Source organism: Hyalella azteca, unplaced genomic scaffold, assembly GCF_000764305.2.
Source record: "Hyalella azteca isolate HAZT.00-mixed unplaced genomic scaffold, Hazt_2.0.2 contig14379, whole genome shotgun sequence".
Lineage (NCBI taxonomy): Eukaryota > Metazoa > Arthropoda > Malacostraca > Amphipoda > Hyalellidae > Hyalella > Hyalella azteca.
In genome coordinates, this window is record NW_025944268.1 from 60,626 (window position 1) to 79,959 (window position 19,334).

A 19,334-nucleotide genomic window follows, 5' to 3' on the forward strand; every position below is an offset into this window, starting at 1 on the left:
AGTTTGAACTCGGTACCACAAAAACTGATCGCTTACGTAAGAAATACTAGTATGTGTCTTATGTGTCTAGTATTACTGTGTCTTATGTCTAATGTGTTTTACAACCTAGCTTTCGGTGCTACAAGCACATTTAGATCCGGCAGGCAAAGTTCACGAAGAAATTATTTGTTTCGGGGTCACCATTCGTTCTTGTGCCGCTATTTTGTTGTAAGTTTCATTTCTTATGAAATAAGACTTTTAGGAATACAAGTGCATGAGAACGGCTCCGTGGGGGCTGTACTCATGTACTCACCAGTGCACGCGGGCTGGTCCGTGGAGGTTGTACTCATGTACTCACCAGTGCACGCGGGCTGGTCCGTGGAGGCTGAATAGTGGCAGAGATTAAATCCTTATTACTGAGACACAGAGAGCTTGTCGTACGGCCTGGCCTGGTTCATTATGTAATTCTTGTTTATGTCGTTTGATTCACTCGAGAAAATGAGCTAGACTTTGTATCAGCCAGAGGCGAAAATGCTTCAACTCATAGCCGGCAAAATCAGATGGTTTTCTTCTTCAGCCAGCAAGTTGAAAGAAATACTCTTTTAATGGAAAACTAAAAAACGGCAGGTTTTGATGTTACAGCCAATTAAAGTTTTTCCCGTAGGGGTGAATTAAAAAGCTGAATAATGCAGGAGCACCATAAGTGAATGTAAAAGAATAAGTGAATATTTTTTATAATCCATTAGAGCCGTATGCATGCAGTCTTCAAAAGTGTTGGGAAAATTTCAGTTATTTCTAATTCACAATCCTGCCAATTTAAGTTAAATTTTTCAACAATGCCGCGAGAAAGTGATGATAGTTTCAAGTTCGCCATGCGACGTACCTCTGCGTCGTAAGGATGGCAATTTTATTCCAGTGATAATTGATGATGAAATTTTACTATTAAAATTTGTTTTTTCTAACTATTTCATGTTAATGTTTCGATATAACAAGCATGTGAGCTTGCCGAGGGAAAGTCTATGTTATGAATATTGAACGATGAATCTCTCAAGAATTATCAAATGTCGACCATCAAGGGTGCATGCTGGACAAAATTTCATCGTAAAGGAGCATAAAACATTCAATGATGTTCTCTCAAAAACGAAAATCTTTATTAAAATTCTACTTGTATTATTTTCAAAAAAATCACGTGTTTCTGAATACGCATTAGATGAATTATTTCTAGCGCATTTTCTCATTTATGGAAAAAAGGCGCTATTGTGCTCGCCATGTCCGTCCGCCCGTCCGTTTGTCTGTCTGTCCGTCCGTGACTTCACGTTTTCTTCGACGAGAAAATGCGCTCTTTGTCACTCACTGCAGTGAATACTGAGTTATATTTTCTATCATTATGAGCATTGCTTCATCATGCTGAGTGCCGCCATGTCAACATAAGTGACCTCTCGACCTCACGCACGTATGCGTGTGCATTTCGTGATCACTTCTCGCGCTGTTATTCCGTAATGCGGAAGCTTTCACAATTCCCAAGCCCACTATCGCAGAATATTATATGCTAATATTGGTAAAAATCTCAGTCTTATACTCTCAGGGATTTTTTTTTTTACAGAAACACAACTCACGCTTTTATTATTCAAGAATAATTGCACGAATATTTGTTAAGCGCGAAAATTTTTTGCGCAATTTAGAAATAAAAACATTGAGCCGAAGCTCATGCCGTGATTGCAAATACCAGATATTGGTCTGATATTTGCATGCAATCAGACCATCAGCACTCTCACGTTATGAATATGGCGCCGAGATCGTGCGTAAACTGCATGAGCGTACCTAAATGAGCGTACCTAAGTGAACGCTCATGTGCTGCTGGTGTTGGTATAATCTAATCATTGATTAATCTAAGTTATAATTCTGCTCATATGAGTATAATATTCACGAAAATAGCTATGATATCCGCAGCAATCATTACAATAATCGCATTATTCACTCTAATATCCGTTAAAATCGAAGTAGAATTTTTTGCAATCAATGCAACATTTGCCGCAATCTTTATTATACTCGCTGAAATCATTTTAATATTTGCTACGAAATACTGATGTAGAAAATTTCGCAATTGGTTTTATAGTTCAAAATAACTAATAAAAATTTAATCGTAATATTTTTTTTAATTTCAGAAGGTTTTAACTGGACAAATTGAACATTTTAAACCGTAGCCATNTTTATTTCGTCTTCAAATCACTGCAAAGGTAAAGGTGGCTTTTTCCAATAAGTAATTGCTCTGTTAATACTGAAACTCCGAAAAAAATCCACTATAGGACTTGAATGTGAATTTATTATTATAGGTAATATTTATAATATTTTATCATAGTTTATTACAAAAGAAGCTAGAGCTTCTAATACTATGTTATTCTGCCTAGAGCGGGAATTGATCTGAGGGCAGAGATTTAACCCTTACCTGACAGCATTATTTATATGCTGATATATATTTAACTGAAACTTTATAATCGTACCAAGATTTGGTAAAATGTTTCTCTGCGATCCCACAAGGGGATATTGTTTGACAAATGCAGCGCTCTGCTCTGACGAAGGTCCACTTTTTTAAGGCCTTATGATCCCGTCGGGGAAAATAGATCCTGTCTTCATTCTCGGTACAGCCCACGTCCACACTGGGGCATCGAATTAAACTTTAACCATATGCGGCCCACCAGCAACTCTGAAATTCCATGTCTAGTTTTTTCCACTTGATTTATATAAATTTTAGCAATTTTTGAAGCACTAACTGAACATTCAAAACAGCGTGCAGCATACTTTATTAAAGGTTAATTCTACAGTCATTAAGTTAAGACCACTAACCCAAGGTAGCTGTGGTAGAGCGCCCATTTCTTATCCTTTGAGCTGTAGTTGTAGGCGAGGTCCAGCTCCGCCATTGGCTCAGACGACATGTTGGACGATGAGGGCACCCACTCCTGCTCACAGGCAATTGCAAGTATTGGGTCAATACGCAGAACTTTGCTGTACGTATACTCAAATAATACAATTAACATGAAACGATAAATTAAGTGATTAATTCTAAGTCAAGGTACAACTAAATTCGCTACAAAATTGGCAAGTTGGGGCACACGAAGTAATTTATTTAATTTAATGTGAATATATTGAATAAACAATTAGTCGTCCACGATTCACTTAAGGTTCATCTGTAACGAAATCACCCAGAATTATTGAATAAGCCAACGAATTTTAAGACACACATATGAAAATTAAATAACTCTTTGGTTTCAGCTTCATATTTCTTATTTAAACTGGTAAACACAACTGTAAACTTTGTAAACGCTCCCAGCGACAACAGTTGTGGCCTCGCTAAGTTCGACTGCCAGTGGAGAGCCGGAGCGGCATGCAGTTAGGCTCATCAGAAGCACTTCATGCTATTTCTTCAAGCTCTGATTAAAATATTCATTTATGGGATTGTTTTTAGTGAGGGTGCAAAGCAAATAAATTATAATTGAATTCGTTTTTAGTTTTATTTCAGTTCTGTTTTTTGGGAGAAATTCAATTTTATTTACCATTTAATTATTTCTTTATAAACATTAAATCATCACTATAAATATTATGAAAGAAATTCGCAAGTTCTTGATATCTGGGTCGCATTGGGTTCACGGAACGCAAGTGACTTAGTAAGAAAGCTAACAAAATCAGTCAAACGATCTCAGGTAAAAGACGTTCCAGTGTACTCAGAAAACGTACCTCTACAAAAGACGTCCGGGGTACTGGCCAAAACGTACCTCTACAAAAGACGTCCGGGATACTGGCCAAAACGTACCTCAACAAAAGACGTCCGGAGTACTGGCCAAAACGTACCTCTACAGTAAAACTATTTATCGCAAACTTCGGAGATGCATACATGCAAACAAGGAGTCCATTAAATTTACAGAAATTCATATTCTGCGAATTCTTATGAATTATTTGAACTAAAATTGTTATGGTGTTCGTGTAGAGATGTCGTAGCACCACGCTAAGCATTATCTCCGCAATATCATGATTGTTATAGTTAACAATGACAAATTATGATTTATCATAATTCGATCCACCATAAAAATTAAAACTCATCAAATAAATAAATAAATTACTTTCGCTAGTCGGTTGGTTGTCGAACTTCGAAAGTTGACATATCTTGAAGATTTTATTTTGTATTTCATTATAAATAATTTGCAGAAATTTGTTGATCAACATTATTTAGGAACTTTTACGGCATCTTGAGTGTTTGCATTTTTATAACAAAAATTTTTTTTGCTGTGTTTAAAAAAAGTCATAAAAATTTATTCGAAATGTCATAAAATAACATTCATTAACAAATTACACTCTAGGAAATAAAATAGTAAAATTATTGTTTGAGTTAATGTTATATAATTATTTATTTTAATTGCTAATTTGTAATATAAATTAATTAAGTGTTTGTTAAATATGCGTAGTTAAATTAATACTTCATGAATTACGGTTATTTGATTATTTATTTTAATTATTACAATTGTTTTAATTATTTTTATTTATGAAAAATTATTGATAAGGAGCGATTTGTGATACTGTTTTATATCAAAAATAATAGAAATCAGTGAGATGCACCATAATTCGCCGCGTCTTTGGGGTGCTCAAAAAATATGGAAATTTTGGCTGCAAATTTTTTATTTCTGCAACTCTTACGAGGGTAAAATTACAACGAGAATACGGAACTGATTATTATCAATAACTTCTATCAGGCATTTGCATGCATTTCTTAAAAAATAATAAATTATTTATTAGTAGGTTAAAAATTCGAAGCAAAATTAATTCAGCTTAACAAATGATTTCTATCTCTCATGTACATTTTATAGTTGAAATCATTGAGTCTATTTATTAAATACCACACCCAATATTTATAATTATTCATATGCTTGACAAACTTTAGTATAAATCAACTAAGAAAAAAATTCTGTTCAGGCATAATACTAGATCAATTTATCATTATCTTTAATAAATTAGCAAGTTTTATTGTGAAGAAAAGTTTGTTAATAACACTCACAGGTTGCAGGTCTAGCTGAGGCGTCACAGCCACCGAACCTCGAGCTCCAGAGAACAATTCTCACAACTCTTTCAGTACGAATGTAGTGTCTTTTGAGCACTCAGTTCTTTATTATACCTTTAAATTTTTAAACAAAACTATTGGAAACAGAATTAATTTGTGAGTATAATCATCAATTGTATTCGCTAATTTAAAATATCTGGAATGAGGAGAAATGATGCTACGGACGAAGTTGCTGCAACTAAAATTAAAAATTAATTCAAATACTTAAAAAATTAAAACTGCACCCTCTTGTTGTTCAATGAAAAATATGGTTTGCTATTGAATAAGGTAAAGGGATGCCAGAGATTTGAGGCAGAAACGGAAATGTATTTAGCTGAGAAAAAAATTCGTTTCAGCAGCGAGGTGTCGAGATGGCCTTCTGAATCAACGAACAGAGCGTTAATTGAAACACTTTAATGCTTTAATGCAGGCATATCAAGAGCTTATTCTAGGCAGTAACTGCATGATCAATGCAAGCCAACTAAATTACTGATTGTTTACTGTAAATTCTTTGTGCGTAATTTTCCTGACGCTCGTAGGGGTCACAGAATAATTTCAAAAATGATAAGAATGAAGGCATCCAAAATGTATCGAGGTTCTAGAGAAGCGGACTAATCAATACTAATCACCGAAAAAATTATCACAAAATGTATGTATAAAGAATTGATTGATGTATAAAGAATTGATAGATGGTCATTAACGAGACTCGCCCCGCTAATCACAGAGGCATCGCCATGGCGTCCAAAGGCCGCACGCTTCCAAGTACCATTTATTCTAAAGTATTTTCATAGTTCATAAATTAATGAGCACAGGTACAATCTATCAAATGCATTCATCGTTTCACTACGATTGCATTCATGAAATAATGAATACGGAATTCAATACATGCAGAATAATCAGCTTAGCTAGAACCATGCATCTTAAATACATTGAATAGATTTCGCCTGGAAATTATGTCCGTTTGTTTATTTGTGTGACTGGTGAAAGATTTGTAAATACGGCTTTATAGGATGAAGTGTAGCTCCTTGAGTAAGTTTATTCTTACAGAACGTTTCCTAAAAGACCTAGAGCGCATCTGCTTCTTCATTAGTTCCAAATTACATACCGGTATATGAGTATAAAGGCTGAAATAGTACCCGATTTTTTTATTAATTACCTGTAATTGAAAAGGTTCATTGCCTTAAAACAATGATTTGAAAAACACTGAACAAATTGCCCTGAAAAATCGCAAATTTGTTTGAAAATTGGAGGTGATTTTCAAGGGCTACTCTAATGTCGTCAACATTTAGGGTAAAGAAGTTCTGTGGGAAGCATAGATAGTTAGATACCAGAAAAATACGAATTTCAGTATATCATTGGAAAAATAGCATATTTTTTCTTATAGAAAATCTTTCTGATAGCAGAAATTGTAATAAAAAGCTTTCTCGTTTCTGCTTTGCTTTCTTTGCAGTTAGAAAAAATGCAAGGGACAGAGTCTGTTTATAGTATGGTATACCCAAAATATAGTTTTCTACGAATTAAATTCGAAGAAAATTTTTTTACCCCAAATGATACTGAACAAGAAAGGAAATTCAAGATCAACGAGATAATCTAAATTCCATTCATTCATTAGATAAATCATCATAGTAAGGCAAAAGAAATGCGATTAAATTCCTTCAAGGAACATGCAATTGAAAAATGGGATAGTAAGTATCATTGATGAGTCGAAGATTTTCTTTTCTTGGTTTCTTCTCTTGGATTAAACTGGGAACGAGCTTGCCTACGGACTCAGGTTGGAACATAACATCTGCTACCAAATTGAAGATGATACGCAGAAATATAAAGAGAGGTAATGAAAGAAAGTCATAGCGCAATTTTTAAGAAAACCCATCGACAAAGAAGAAGCAACAGGTTCATGTGCTACAGGGTTGGCGTCAATGGTAGTGCTGCTTCAGGTGGCGATGGTGCTGCTGGTGTAGGTGGTGGTGGGAGGGTGGTTCCGGTGGTGGTGGTGGTGCTTGGTTTTGCGGAGTGGGAGGTTAACGTGAGACTGTGATGGAGTTTTAGTGACGTCATATGAACAGAAATAGACGCACGTTGATGCGGTTAATTTTACCAGCGCTCATTTCGCAAATCTTTTGTATTCTATAAATCTATAAATGCGATCTGTGTTCAGTCAGTTTACGCTGCAGTTCTTTTGTTTCCAGCTGCCTGCGCGGCTGCAAGTCTTACAGCTCGAACTTAATAAGCAGGCAAATGGGAAATGTTTGTTGCAGCAGCTGTTGACAGCTCTGTCGAGGTTAAGATATTAGCAGCGCCTTCTTTGTCTAACATCTGCTCTGCGCAACACCGTTCTTAAAATGCGATCTGTGTTCAGTTTCTTTACGCTGCAGTTGTTTCGTTTCCAGCTGCTGCCTGCGTGGCTGCAAGTCTTGCAGCTAGAACATAATAAACAGATATATGGTAACTGTAGCAGCAGCAGCAGCTGTTGACAGCTCTGTCGAGGTTAAGATATTAGCAGCGCCATCTTTGTCTAACATCTGCTCTGCGCAACACCGTTCTTGCAACGCCTCAACTCTGTTCGGAAAAATGCATTCCCAGCCATTAATCTTTTTCCAGAAACGTGGCTTCTGACTTTTGTTTTCAAATCCAGATAAACCTTACTACCGCTGTATATGTTGCATTGTATAATTGTTTTAAAGTGAACAGCATTTTTGTGCAACGTCATTTGTTGTCGACATGGTAGTGAAATAGATCACATTTACAAAATGCAAAAAGCCAGATATATTGGTAAGTAGTAACAGTACTCTTTCATGGCCTCGCCTTATATCAACTATATTTGTTTTAGTCATTAAATTGCATACAGTAGGTACGTCGTACGTGGTAGAACGAATTGCTGCTAAGTGCAAATGCAGTTGGTAAATTATCTATCATTGCAAGGTGGCAGTTCCGCGCATGCGTCGGCGCCTCATTCATCTGCAGGCCCCCAAAATCCAAATCGTCCTGGAACACAGTGCGGCTACAGACACCGTCAAGTGTCGTGCGCTCATTGCTCTCCTCCGTCGAACTTGCATATCACCAAACAAAGGAAGGAAAAACTCGGAGCATTGATGCAACCTGTCTGTTGAAAACCCTGAGCAATATTCCGAACATTCTCTTGTCGTCAATCCTGCTCTGGAATTGTTTTACACAAAATCGATGACACTAGATAAGAGGATGTGGAGTTTGATGTTTGCGTGGGCGTTTGTGGTTGTACCGCAAGCATATGGAGCCGCTGTAAAGAAGGTAAAGACTTTCGCTCGACTGTAATGTCTATTTATACATTATCTGGTATTTACTGGTGAATTTATTTTAGTCTCTGAAATATCTTATATTGAAATTCTATTACTTTTCAAGCAAATTTTGGTTTGCTTGTAAGCGTGAAATTTTTGCGTGAGTCAAGCCTAGACAGGCTAGAGTCTCTACTTAGTAGAGTCTAGGCTTGTAAAATTAGTAGAAATAAAAAATAACGCATGTTAGCCATTCAAGACCAATTATGTTATATTTTAGAGAAGGAACAATGAACATACAACAACAACTGTCAATAGCAAACAATCTTCCCGGCAAATTCAACTGGAAAAAGTAAATAACAAAATTTTCCTTAAAAAAATTTTGTTGACGTAGTGAAATAAAACTTAGGAGATTGCTCCCAATATTCAAGTACCTAACTTGCGTCTGGTAACAATCAGTCTACGGATATTGAGACCCCATGATCAGATAGCTTTTTATTAAGTTTTTAAGTACAAATTTTCAGAACTGTACGACATACGTTGCAAGTAGCCTAGTTGAGTGCCTCATCTCATACCGCTGTGCTAATGGTGTCTTCATTATGATTTACCAGATATTTTAATATCGATATAATATTTACTGATTTACTAATCAACATGTATTATGATCCATCAACCTATTTACACTCAACTTCGGATCTATTTCTCACTCAACTTCTGATCTATTTCTTGTGGCTGTACCATTATACTGCTCTTCTGATTCATTTCTACATATCTACTGAGCGATTCTGCTGATCTACTGACGCATTGCTTACTAATGTATTGAAAAATTTCTAGTAATCTATTTCTTTTGATGCGATGGTTTGACCATTTCTACTGATAAAGTGGCCTATTTCTACGGATCAACTGACATATTTACTGATCTACTACCGTAAACTTCCGACCCACAGTCGGAATCAGCGTTCGAGCTGCGCCACCACAACAACATGGAACTGCAGCTCGAGCTGAAGGCGGTCGAGCAGCGCTGCCCTGACATCGCTCACGTCTACGCCCTTGACGAGCGCTCTGTCAGAGGCTTCCCTCTCTGGGTGCTGGAGCTCTCTGACCACCCAGGCACCCATGAGATACGTGAGTCATGGGGGGTGCTAGGGTGGAGTGGGGGGCTGCCCTCTCTGGGTGCTGGAGCTCTCTGACCAACCAGGCACCCATGAGATACGTGAGTCTTAAAGCCTGATGTCAGTTGGTTTATTAAGATCAGCTGGTATTTATATCAACTTGATTACCAATTTGTATTGTTGATTGCTGACGTATTGTTGATTTGTTTATATTTCTGTAGCTGACGCCTAACAATATGCATTCAGTACCCATACCATGTTTTGATCCTTTGATCTGTTTTTAATCATGTTTTATGTGCTGCAATTTACATAGCTAATAACACTCACATGATCCTGTTAAGGTAAAAACACGAGCGTCTGGCACGCTTCGATAATAATTATCATTATTTTAGCTACACTATCGTGCATCATCACAACATGAAGCGATAAACATGAGCGAGCCGAGCGATTTCTATTAAGTTCGGTGAAATATGGCATTGGGTCTTTAAAATAAATAATTAGGTAGCCAGCCAGACGATAATTAAATTATTCATGGCAGGCTCGATTACAATGATGTGTAAATAAGCTGGCCTTGGTGCATAAACGATAACCTGATGCACTTGCTCAAGGTTCTCCTCACGAGTCTTTCAAAAGCTTCTCGAGACAGAATGTGTTTTGCTTCAACATTGAAGCAAGGATAAAAAAACTAAAATTGAATGGTCAATCTGGTCTGGATTTTATTCGCTAACCCCTGCAATCTAACCGATCTAATCTAAAAACCGATCTGCAATTTATCCGATCAGATCTAACCACCGAATAAGTTAAATCTGTTCACTTGTTTTCACACTCAATAATTGGAATGAAACTCATTCATTTTGTTTTTTTTGAAGCCTGAGAACTATTAAAAAAATTAACGCTCTGTGAGGGCTGCCTAGCGCCTTTGCTAGCTCACTTTATAAATATTGCAAAAGCAGATATTTCTTACCTCTATGCTGCCTACGTAATGTTCATAACAACGCTGCAATTATGTTTACAACAGCTAAAATCTGTTTAAAAATGCTGTGCTATTTTTATTTGATTGCTTGAGCGAGATGAGGGCTGTTGGTGTAATATAGATATAATTTTGTATAATATATACAATCATCATTTTAAGAAAAGCTACTTTGTGGAGAACAGCTATTTCGCACTCGAGTGATGACTTCAACAATTAGATTCGAGGCTGCGCTTGCCGGCAAATCGGATTTTGAGCCTCTGTAATTCAACTTACGGTCACGTTGCCTGCCGCTGCCTGGCTCCTCTGGACAACAGGCAAACTATAGGCAAACAGAACATGCAGGAACACAACATAGGTGTACAGAACATGCAGGAACACAACATAGGTGTACAGAACATGCAGGCACACAACATAGGTGTACAGAACATGCAGGCACACAACATAGGTGTACAGAACATGCAGGCACACAACATAGGTGTACAGAACATGCAGGCACAAAGATTAGGCAAACTAATGAGGAATGCAGAATAGACATAAATACAAGTACATAGACCAGCGTTACAGAACAGGGAAACTCAACCTCGTAATGTTTTGCTGAATGAATTTAATTGAATGCGTTTGACGATAGCAGTGGAGGCCATGGCTTCGTGGTTTAGTTGATATACTTTTTTTTACTTTTGAAACTATAGAATGATTCATGGCTTTAAATAAATACAATAATAGTGCAGTAACGGGACGAATCAGCATTCATTATTTGGCTAGCACACAACATAGGTGTACAGAACATGCAGGCACACAACATAGGTGTACAGAACATGCAGGCACACAACATAGGTGTACAGAACATGCAGGCACAAAGATTAGGCAAACTAATGAGGAATGCAGAATAGACATAAATACAAGTACATAGACCAGCGTTACAGAACAGGGAAACTCAACCTCGTAATGTTTTGCTGAATGAATTTAATTGAATGCGTTTGACGATAGCTGTGGAGGCCATGGCTTCGTGGTTTAGTTGATATACTTTTTTTTACTTTTGAAACTATAGAATGATTCATGGCTTTAAATAAATACAATAATAGTGCAGTAACGGGACGAATCAGCATTCATTATTTGGCTGAACGTCTTATTACAGACCTTACTCGCAGACGGCCAGTAATTAGGTTACTAGAGTCAAAATACTTTGTGTGCCGCCAAAACTAAAATTATTATGATTGTATATTTATTGAAAATTATTTACTCCATAAATATAGCATTTTATTTTTGTGGGAATCGAAGATTTTTATGGGATTCAGCGCCTGTATAGAAAGGGCGGTTTGTGGCATTTATACGTGAAATTAGGTAGTGGCGGCAGAGACCAGAGCGGCTCAGGATTAACGGTGTGGAAAGCAGCTATTGTGGTACCGCAGAAAGTAATATGAGAGGCAGCGCGTGTGTAGGAGCTAATATCTCCACAACACAAAGACCATATTGCCATTGTTGGTCGAATGCAGTGATTAGTTGAGAATGAAGACGACGAAATAATTTCAGCGAACGTGCATCAGGCAACTGCGATGGTTTCGACAGTGGTCATGGGCTAGCATGATGGCTCACTGGTGCGGCTAGGGCATCTAGTTATTGAGGTATATAAGTGAAAGTATAAGTTCACGTATATCTATAACACTGCCTTGACAGAAATAGGTTATTTCCCGACGTTATCGCGGTGTTATAGGTGAAGGAAAATAGCGTCTTCGAACTTAGCGGCGTCATATACCGGTATGTACGTACCTACTACGTCATTAACGGCTGTCATATCTGTGGACGCGACAGCGTAACAGGTAGGTACGCAAGACGTGCGTCTGGTGACGTAGTTCTCCTAATTTCTTCCAAAGGCCGTAAGTCAATATATTATTCCTGGCGAGCCTCAAGCGCGGATTGCTCTTTTGAATTCAGTTATTGTTTGCCTGTTGACCCGGGGGTTATGGGGTGAAAAAATATTTTTGAAACTAGATCATTTTCCGATGACCGGCTCGTATTAAAATATAATCCTCAGAATATTTCACAGTGGCTCTCTTCGAGTAAACAACTAGCCAGATGCATTGGCTATACAAAATAGACAATATCTCACCAGACAAATGACGATGCGTTATAATTTTAATCAAATGAAAGCGAATTCAAGCAAGCAAGTTTTATTTCATCGTTGAGTCAACGTCAAATGTCTGTTGGGTAACGATCAATGTGTATAAATATGTGTTATTTGGTCCCCACACCAATACGAGGAAAGGCAGATCAGCGTATCGTTGCATTTTGGGTTCATGTATTGACTTGAAAAGATAGATAATTTTTTGAAATATTTTTACTGCAATTTCATGCGTACTGGAGATTTAAATAAAGTCATGTATAAGCAGGAGGTCCTGTAGTTTTGCTTTACTAAAACAATTTTTTTTCGGACGAAGGTAACATTCTTCAGATTTCACGGAATCTCTTTTTGAATAAAATTTTTTGTGATCAGCCTAAAAATTGTAATTATTAAAGGGCTTAGTAACAACATTTGTAATCATTATTCCTTTGCCTCCATAAGTCATATTACTCATATATACATGGGGCGATATAGGTTGCTTATCCTCAGCACGCGATTTCGGCAGCTATATGCGACGTCAAGATTGAAACGTCGAGTTTTTTAAAATTCATCGCTTTTTACACGTTAAATAATCACCAAAAGTAAGTGGTTTTTTGATGATCAGATGTAATGGTTGAACAGTCGAGCCTGTAGGGTACCTAGCCAAGATACGCCGTATTAATCCACGGCCATTCAGTTTAACCTTGACCACTTCCTTTTCCATGAAAAAGAATAGAGTTTATTATTGGCCCTGCAATGATTGCAAGAGAAACAATATTTTTGATCAATTTAGCCTTCTATAAAATTAAAAGCGTTGGATGAAACGTAAATCTAGCCTGCTGCCAAAAGCTACAAGCGATATCATATGTTAAGAGAAATCGCACATTAACGAATAATTGATTGGTTTCAATAGTTAACGAAAGTATGCATAATGAAACATTAAGTATAAATGTATGAGTCTGAAATATTTGTTGAGCAGTTGAGCCTGAGATGAAGTACGTAGCAAACATGCACGGCAACGAAGTTGTGGGTCGGGAGCTGCTGCTGGCGCTGGCCGACGACATGTGCTCCAAGTGGCGTGCGCAGGACGAGGAGGTGCAACGTCTCATCAACTCCACACGCATCCACATCCTGCCATCCATGAACCCTGATGGCTGGCAGACTGCCACGCAGGCGGTAAGTGTGAGGGTGGTTAGGTTGACAGCAGTCTTGATGGCTGGCAGACTGCCACGCAGGCGGTAAGTGTGCTGGTGGTTAGGTTACCAACGTATCGCAGTTAATTTAATTTTTTGATCAACTTCCCTTATCACTGTTCATTAATTTTTTAATCAAGTTTCCATATGAAAGTAATAGAATTTTCGATCAAGTGGCCATATAAACTCATGGATGTTTACGATGGAGTTATAATACCAGAGTTTATTACATCGTTGATCAAGCTAACATATGACAGTTAAGTTGACATTTGTTGGTGTGTCAGGGCGGGTCTGACTACCTCATCGGGCGCAGCAACAACCACAGCGTGGACCTGAACCGCGACTTCCCTGACCTGGACCGCGTCATGTACGGCAACGAGGCGCGCCATCTGCCGCACAACAACCACCTGCTCGACCATCTCCGCCGCCTCGACCTCCATGTATGCGGCTTATATACAACTTAATCTTATGGCTTCATTGTCATTATTTTATAAATCTTATGGCATTTTAATGGCTATTATTTGAAGCAGCTCAGTTGCCTCGACCTGTTTGAGTGAAGCTCAAACATATATATTTGAAGCAGCTCAGTTGCCTCGACCTGCTTGAGTGAAGCTCAAACATATCACTTTATCTTGAGAATTTCTCTTTAATCTGAAAATTTTTTATTAAAGTTCTTTTGCGTTTGGCGAGAGTACCTAACGAATCTCACGCCAGACAATTCGAAATTCACGCTAGACGGGTGAAACACATAGTTTGTGTTTCAAGAGGTTTTAATTTAATTAGAATACACGAGCTTTATTGTTATTAATTACGATTAGAGGTTGCGCAAATGTGAATTTGGAATTACAGTATTTCCAAATTGCTTGAATTATTAAGCCAGGATATTACCTGGAGCGGACATTTTCTTAGCGGTGAAAACGCAAGACATTGCGAAACAGCGAAGAGAGTTAGATTGAAAACTTAAATTTGGTTTTTGACTTGACTTGATTTGAATGGTGCATATTTTATTAAGAACTTGAAATTAAAATTATCCCTCAAATTCTGAAACGAGCGATAAAATTGCGGTCCAAAATAGTTGATTTTATTTGGCGTCACAGCAACATTATCTAACCTCACTCTAGTTTCCACCCTCCATAATTACCAATTCCAATTTGTTGAAAACTTGTCTAGAAATGTATGAAATTTTAAAATTAATTCTTAATGTAATTAAGCCTGATAATAGTGTTATTATTACATTGTTTATGTTAATTATGGTTTGGATTCAGCCTGAGCCTGAGACGATGGCTGTAATGAACTGGATCCTGACGATCCCATTCGTGCTGTCGGCTAACCTGCACGGCGGGGACCTGGTGGCTAACTACCCATACGATGCCTCGCGGTCTGGTGCTCCTCAGGAGTACACCGCCTCGCCTGACGACGCCACCTTCAGGTTTGGTGCTAGCGCCCCAGCAGGAATCATTGTTGAATTAGTATCACCATTCGTTCTAAATTCGCTTATGTATACAAAGCGGCCTAAGTACACCTAGCGGCCTACGTACACGTAGCGGCCTAAGTACACGTAGCGGCCTGCAGCCAAAATATACGTAACGCCTTATGTACACGTAGTTGCCGATTTTTCTTGTGTGATTAGTGGGTTTTGCCTGGAAAGACGTCAGTGATTGGCTTCTGGACCTACAAACTCGTTATTTTCTAGCTGAGCCATAGGAAGCCCCTGTGGAGCAGATGAAAGAAGCTATTGATGAGTTCATACCTTGGGAAGCTAAGTTCATTTTGTTATCGTTGGTGGGCGGTGCGTGACAAACGTCGATGACAGGGAAACGTAGGCGCTGCCTAGAACGAACTTCGTGTTCGCGTAACCTGGCCTGGTCTTGAAGTTTTCGGTCGTTAGTTACTTGAATTTAGAGTAACAAATTCATAGCCTATCCTAGGAAGAGCCGCTTTGATCGTTGTAGCTACAAGAATTGCGAATAAAGGTTCGAGGCCTCCAATCAGCATGTCGAATTTGAAACTTTAAATGCGATTGGCTTTTATTTTTTACATTTGTGTGATCATCTTGCTGAGATGGCAGTTTGCGAGCATGTCTAGAAGTTCATCAGCTCATTTGCATCTATACATATCCTCCCACTAACTATTTTTCCAAGTAATTAGTCTTTTATGAAAATGGTTATAAATCTTTTACATGATGCACTAAAATGATGGCTGTTTATGATATAAGCGCAATTACTTGCCAAGATTCACTATAGTATAATCAACATCCTTTTATTCGTCTAATACTGAAGCCTGGCGCACTACAATATACTTTATGTTCAGGATGTTGGCGCTATTACTTGCCAACATTCACTAGTATTACTAACATTCTTTTATTCGTCTAATACTAAAGCCTGGCGCACTACAACATAGTTAATGTTCAGGATGTTGGCGCACTCGTACGCAGACAACCATCCCCGTATGCACGACCCCCACCGCAGGCCCTGCGTCAGGGGGGACATGACGTTCGGGGACGATGGCGGCGTCACCAACGGCGCCGCGTGGTACAGCGTCAAGGGGGGTGAGCACCCCACGCCATTCTTCACACTCGTCTTCATATTATTTTAATTCATTTCATAAAAATTGCGTTTTTTCACGTAAGATTGCATTGTTGATAATCTTTTCAATCTGGGTTATGGTTTTTTCAGGATTAATTGGCAATAGAATGGTGAAAACTGTATATTTATAATCAAATATTCTGAATGGTCTGGGACGAATGTTTTCTTGTCTTGACACCTCGTGCCTTTTCGCATATGGTCGATGAAATTAAATGAGTTTCTTACTTTGTAATTTTCGGCTCAATGCATATGACGATATATTTAAACAGCTTAGCAAATTTGAAAATTCGACGAAATGTATTCATGTCGTTCTACAATGAATTTGGCTCAATTGTGCCTGCATTTAATTTATATTTGATAATGTAAACAATGTTGCAGGAATGCAAGACTTCAACTACCTGGCGTCTAACGCCATGGAGATCACCCTGGAGCTCGGCTGTGATAAATACCCCAGCCAGGACCGTCTGGCAGAGCTCTGGCGCGAGAACAAGAAGTCTCTGTACGAGTTCATGTGGCAGGTGAGGCAGTCTCTGTACGAGCTCATGTGGCAGGTGAGGCAGTCTCTGTACGAGGTCATGTGGCAGGTGAGGCAGTCTCTGTACGAGTTCATGTGGCAGGTGAGGCTGTCTGTACGAGGTCATGTGGCAGGTGAGGCAGTCTGTACGAGGTCATGTGGCAGTTTAGTAATTCAGGAACGAGTGAACCCACATACACCTGAAATTATTATAGTCGTCATGCCGGCGTAAAATTAACATGTTTCTCGAATTTAGGTGAGACCCAATACCATTTGTTACAGTTTTAAGTTAAATAATTGAATGAAAAACGATTCAATTATCGAACATGAAACTATTACAGCCCCTGCGCTGGTGTAAAATTAGCACATTTCTCGAGTTTGGCGAAGAGCCAACTGCGTTTGTGAGAGTTTTCGTTTAATCACCTAATCCAGATGAGATGCAACTTGCACTTCTGAAATGATATGTCTCTGCGCAGATAAAATATTAAAAACCATGCACCTCGGATGACCTTAATATGGAGGCTGTAAACAAGTGTTTAATTCATTATAAATCACTTTAATCATTCCATCAAAAGTATGTTTATATCTTGCCGATTATATCAGGTACACCTCGCTTGTCGTGAGCAATGGAAACACGACTGCAACCTTCCTTGAGCTGCCTAGATATTCCTATAGAATTTCATGATATTTCACCTGAATTTTGTGATATTTTCCCCGAATTATGAGATATTCCATCAGAATACAAATATTTGTCATTTAAATGTCGTGACATTTCTCCTATTCATCAAAATATTGAATCTTTTCTTCAGGTTCATACCGGAGTGTCGGGCTTAGTGCGTGATGGTCTCACAGGACTCGGGCTGCCACAGGCCGTAATTTCCGTCCGCAACATCACCAAAGTCAACGCCACGCACTTCCGCAACGAAGCCATTCTGCATGACGTCACCACCGGTACGAGAATCTCGACTATCATAACATCACATTGACTCTAATCATCAGGGGTATTCTCTCATCAATACAACAAATACGAACGTGTGTGAAGTGTGATCTATAATTTGGTGATAATACTACTGAATATGACGAGTTCTATGCATGCCTGAATGGTGACAGAAACCGCTTAATTTTACTACCAGAATGTTAGGGTGCAACTGGCGACATGAGCGTGGCAGCTGCAGGTGCCACCGCTGACGAAGAACTAGTTGCAGGCTGACAGCTTTATTACCTACTTGATAATAATAACGAACCCTTTTCCTATTCTTCCTCGTAACGAAAATATACAAAATTTATCATTTCTTAATAAACTTTCATTTACTAACCTTTGAAACGGCAAAAAATTATAACAGTTTAAAAATTAACTGTAATAACTAAAAAGTTACAGTTAATTATTTGCAGTCAATTACAGATAATTAATTACAGTCAATTACAGATAATTAATTACAGTTAATTAATAACTGAAAAAACGTTTAAAAGAAAGCTACATTATTTGTGCAGCGGCGGCGGGCGACTACTGGCGACTGCTGACGCCCGGCACGTATGAGGTGACCGCGTCTGCCGAGGGCTACCTTCCCCTCACCCACGTCGTGACTGTCGCCAACCCTCGGCATGCCGGCGCCGCTCTGCGATGTGACTTTGCCCTCATCCCTGTCACCGAGGACATGCTCGAGACCGTGAGTTGTGTGAGGGAGACATGCTCGAGCCCGTGAGTTGTGTGAGGGAGACATGCTCGAGACCGTGAGTTGTGTGAGGGAGACATGCTCGAGACCGTGAGTTGTGTGAGGGAGACATGCTCGAGACCGTGAGTTGTGTGAGAGGAACATGCTCGAGACCGTGAGTTGTGTGAGGGGACATGCTCGAGACCGTGAGTTGTGTGAGGGAGACATGCTCGAGACCGTGAGTTGTGTGAGGGAACATAGCTTTTGCCAAATGCAGACTCGTTTGAGCAGCCGATGCAAGAATGTGTTAATGTTATATATAATATAATATAATATAATGTTATATACAAGAATGTGTTAGTTCTATGGAATGTGGACTTATGGACTCTAGTCTAGTAGCTATTTCAATCTAACGTCACTTTTGAAAATATCCTGACATCACTAAGATATGATATGTATTTGTATTGACATATATTGTATGGGAATTCTGGTATGTAATTATGTATATTTCCGTAAGAAATATGTAAAGAAAGTGTCACTTCTTTGGATAATGTGACCAATTTATTGTTCTGAGTGCAGTTCATTTGTCCTATTAATGACACAATAAAAATTTATCTCGCAATTTTTTGCAAATCACGAAATTTATCGCAATTTCTGTGTCGGCACAGCTGCAGCAGGACGTCGCGTACGACGACGAATACAAGGACGCGCTCGAGGCCGCCATCTTGGATCGCCTGAGGAGGGAGTGAGGGGGCAACCCGCATCCTGCTGATGGCGGTGTCCTGCTGGTGGCGGTGTCCTGCTGATGGTGGTGTCCTGCTGATGGCGGTGTCCTGCTGATGGCGGTGTCCTGCTGATGGCGGTGTCCTGCTGATGGTGGTGTCCTGCTGATGG

At 38.8% G+C, this 19,334-nt stretch overlaps 1 protein-coding gene across 1 annotated transcript; it reads left to right on the forward strand.

Moving 5' to 3' along the window:
- Nucleotides 1-8,072: 8,072 nt before the first annotated feature.
- Nucleotides 8,073-19,328, forward strand: LOC108673835 (carboxypeptidase E-like). The gene is made up of 10 exons (XM_018161716.1): nucleotides 8,073-8,329; nucleotides 9,261-9,438; nucleotides 13,476-13,672; nucleotides 13,974-14,129; nucleotides 14,955-15,118; nucleotides 16,101-16,237; nucleotides 16,653-16,792; nucleotides 17,598-17,739; nucleotides 18,280-18,455; nucleotides 19,109-19,328. Exons 1-10 carry the CDS (start codon nucleotides 8,243-8,245, stop codon nucleotides 19,187-19,189), a joined length of 1,458 nt encoding a protein of 485 aa, XP_018017205.1. The 5' UTR covers nucleotides 8,073-8,242; the 3' UTR covers nucleotides 19,190-19,328.
- Nucleotides 19,329-19,334: the final 6 nt, after the last annotated feature.

Bases quoted from the DNA above. Each gene is read 5' to 3' on its own strand.
- LOC108673835 (XM_018161716.1), top strand. From the start codon at position 8,243: ATGACACTAGATAAGAGGATGTGGAGTTTGATGTTTGCGTGGGCGTTT. The intron at 8,330-9,260 runs GTAAAGACTTTC...TCCGACCCACAG, and splicing joins ATGGAGCCGCTGTAAAGAAG to TCGGAATCAGCGTTCGAGCT. The intron at 16,238-16,652 runs GTGAGCACCCCA...ACAATGTTGCAG, and splicing joins GTGGTACAGCGTCAAGGGGG to GAATGCAAGACTTCAACTAC.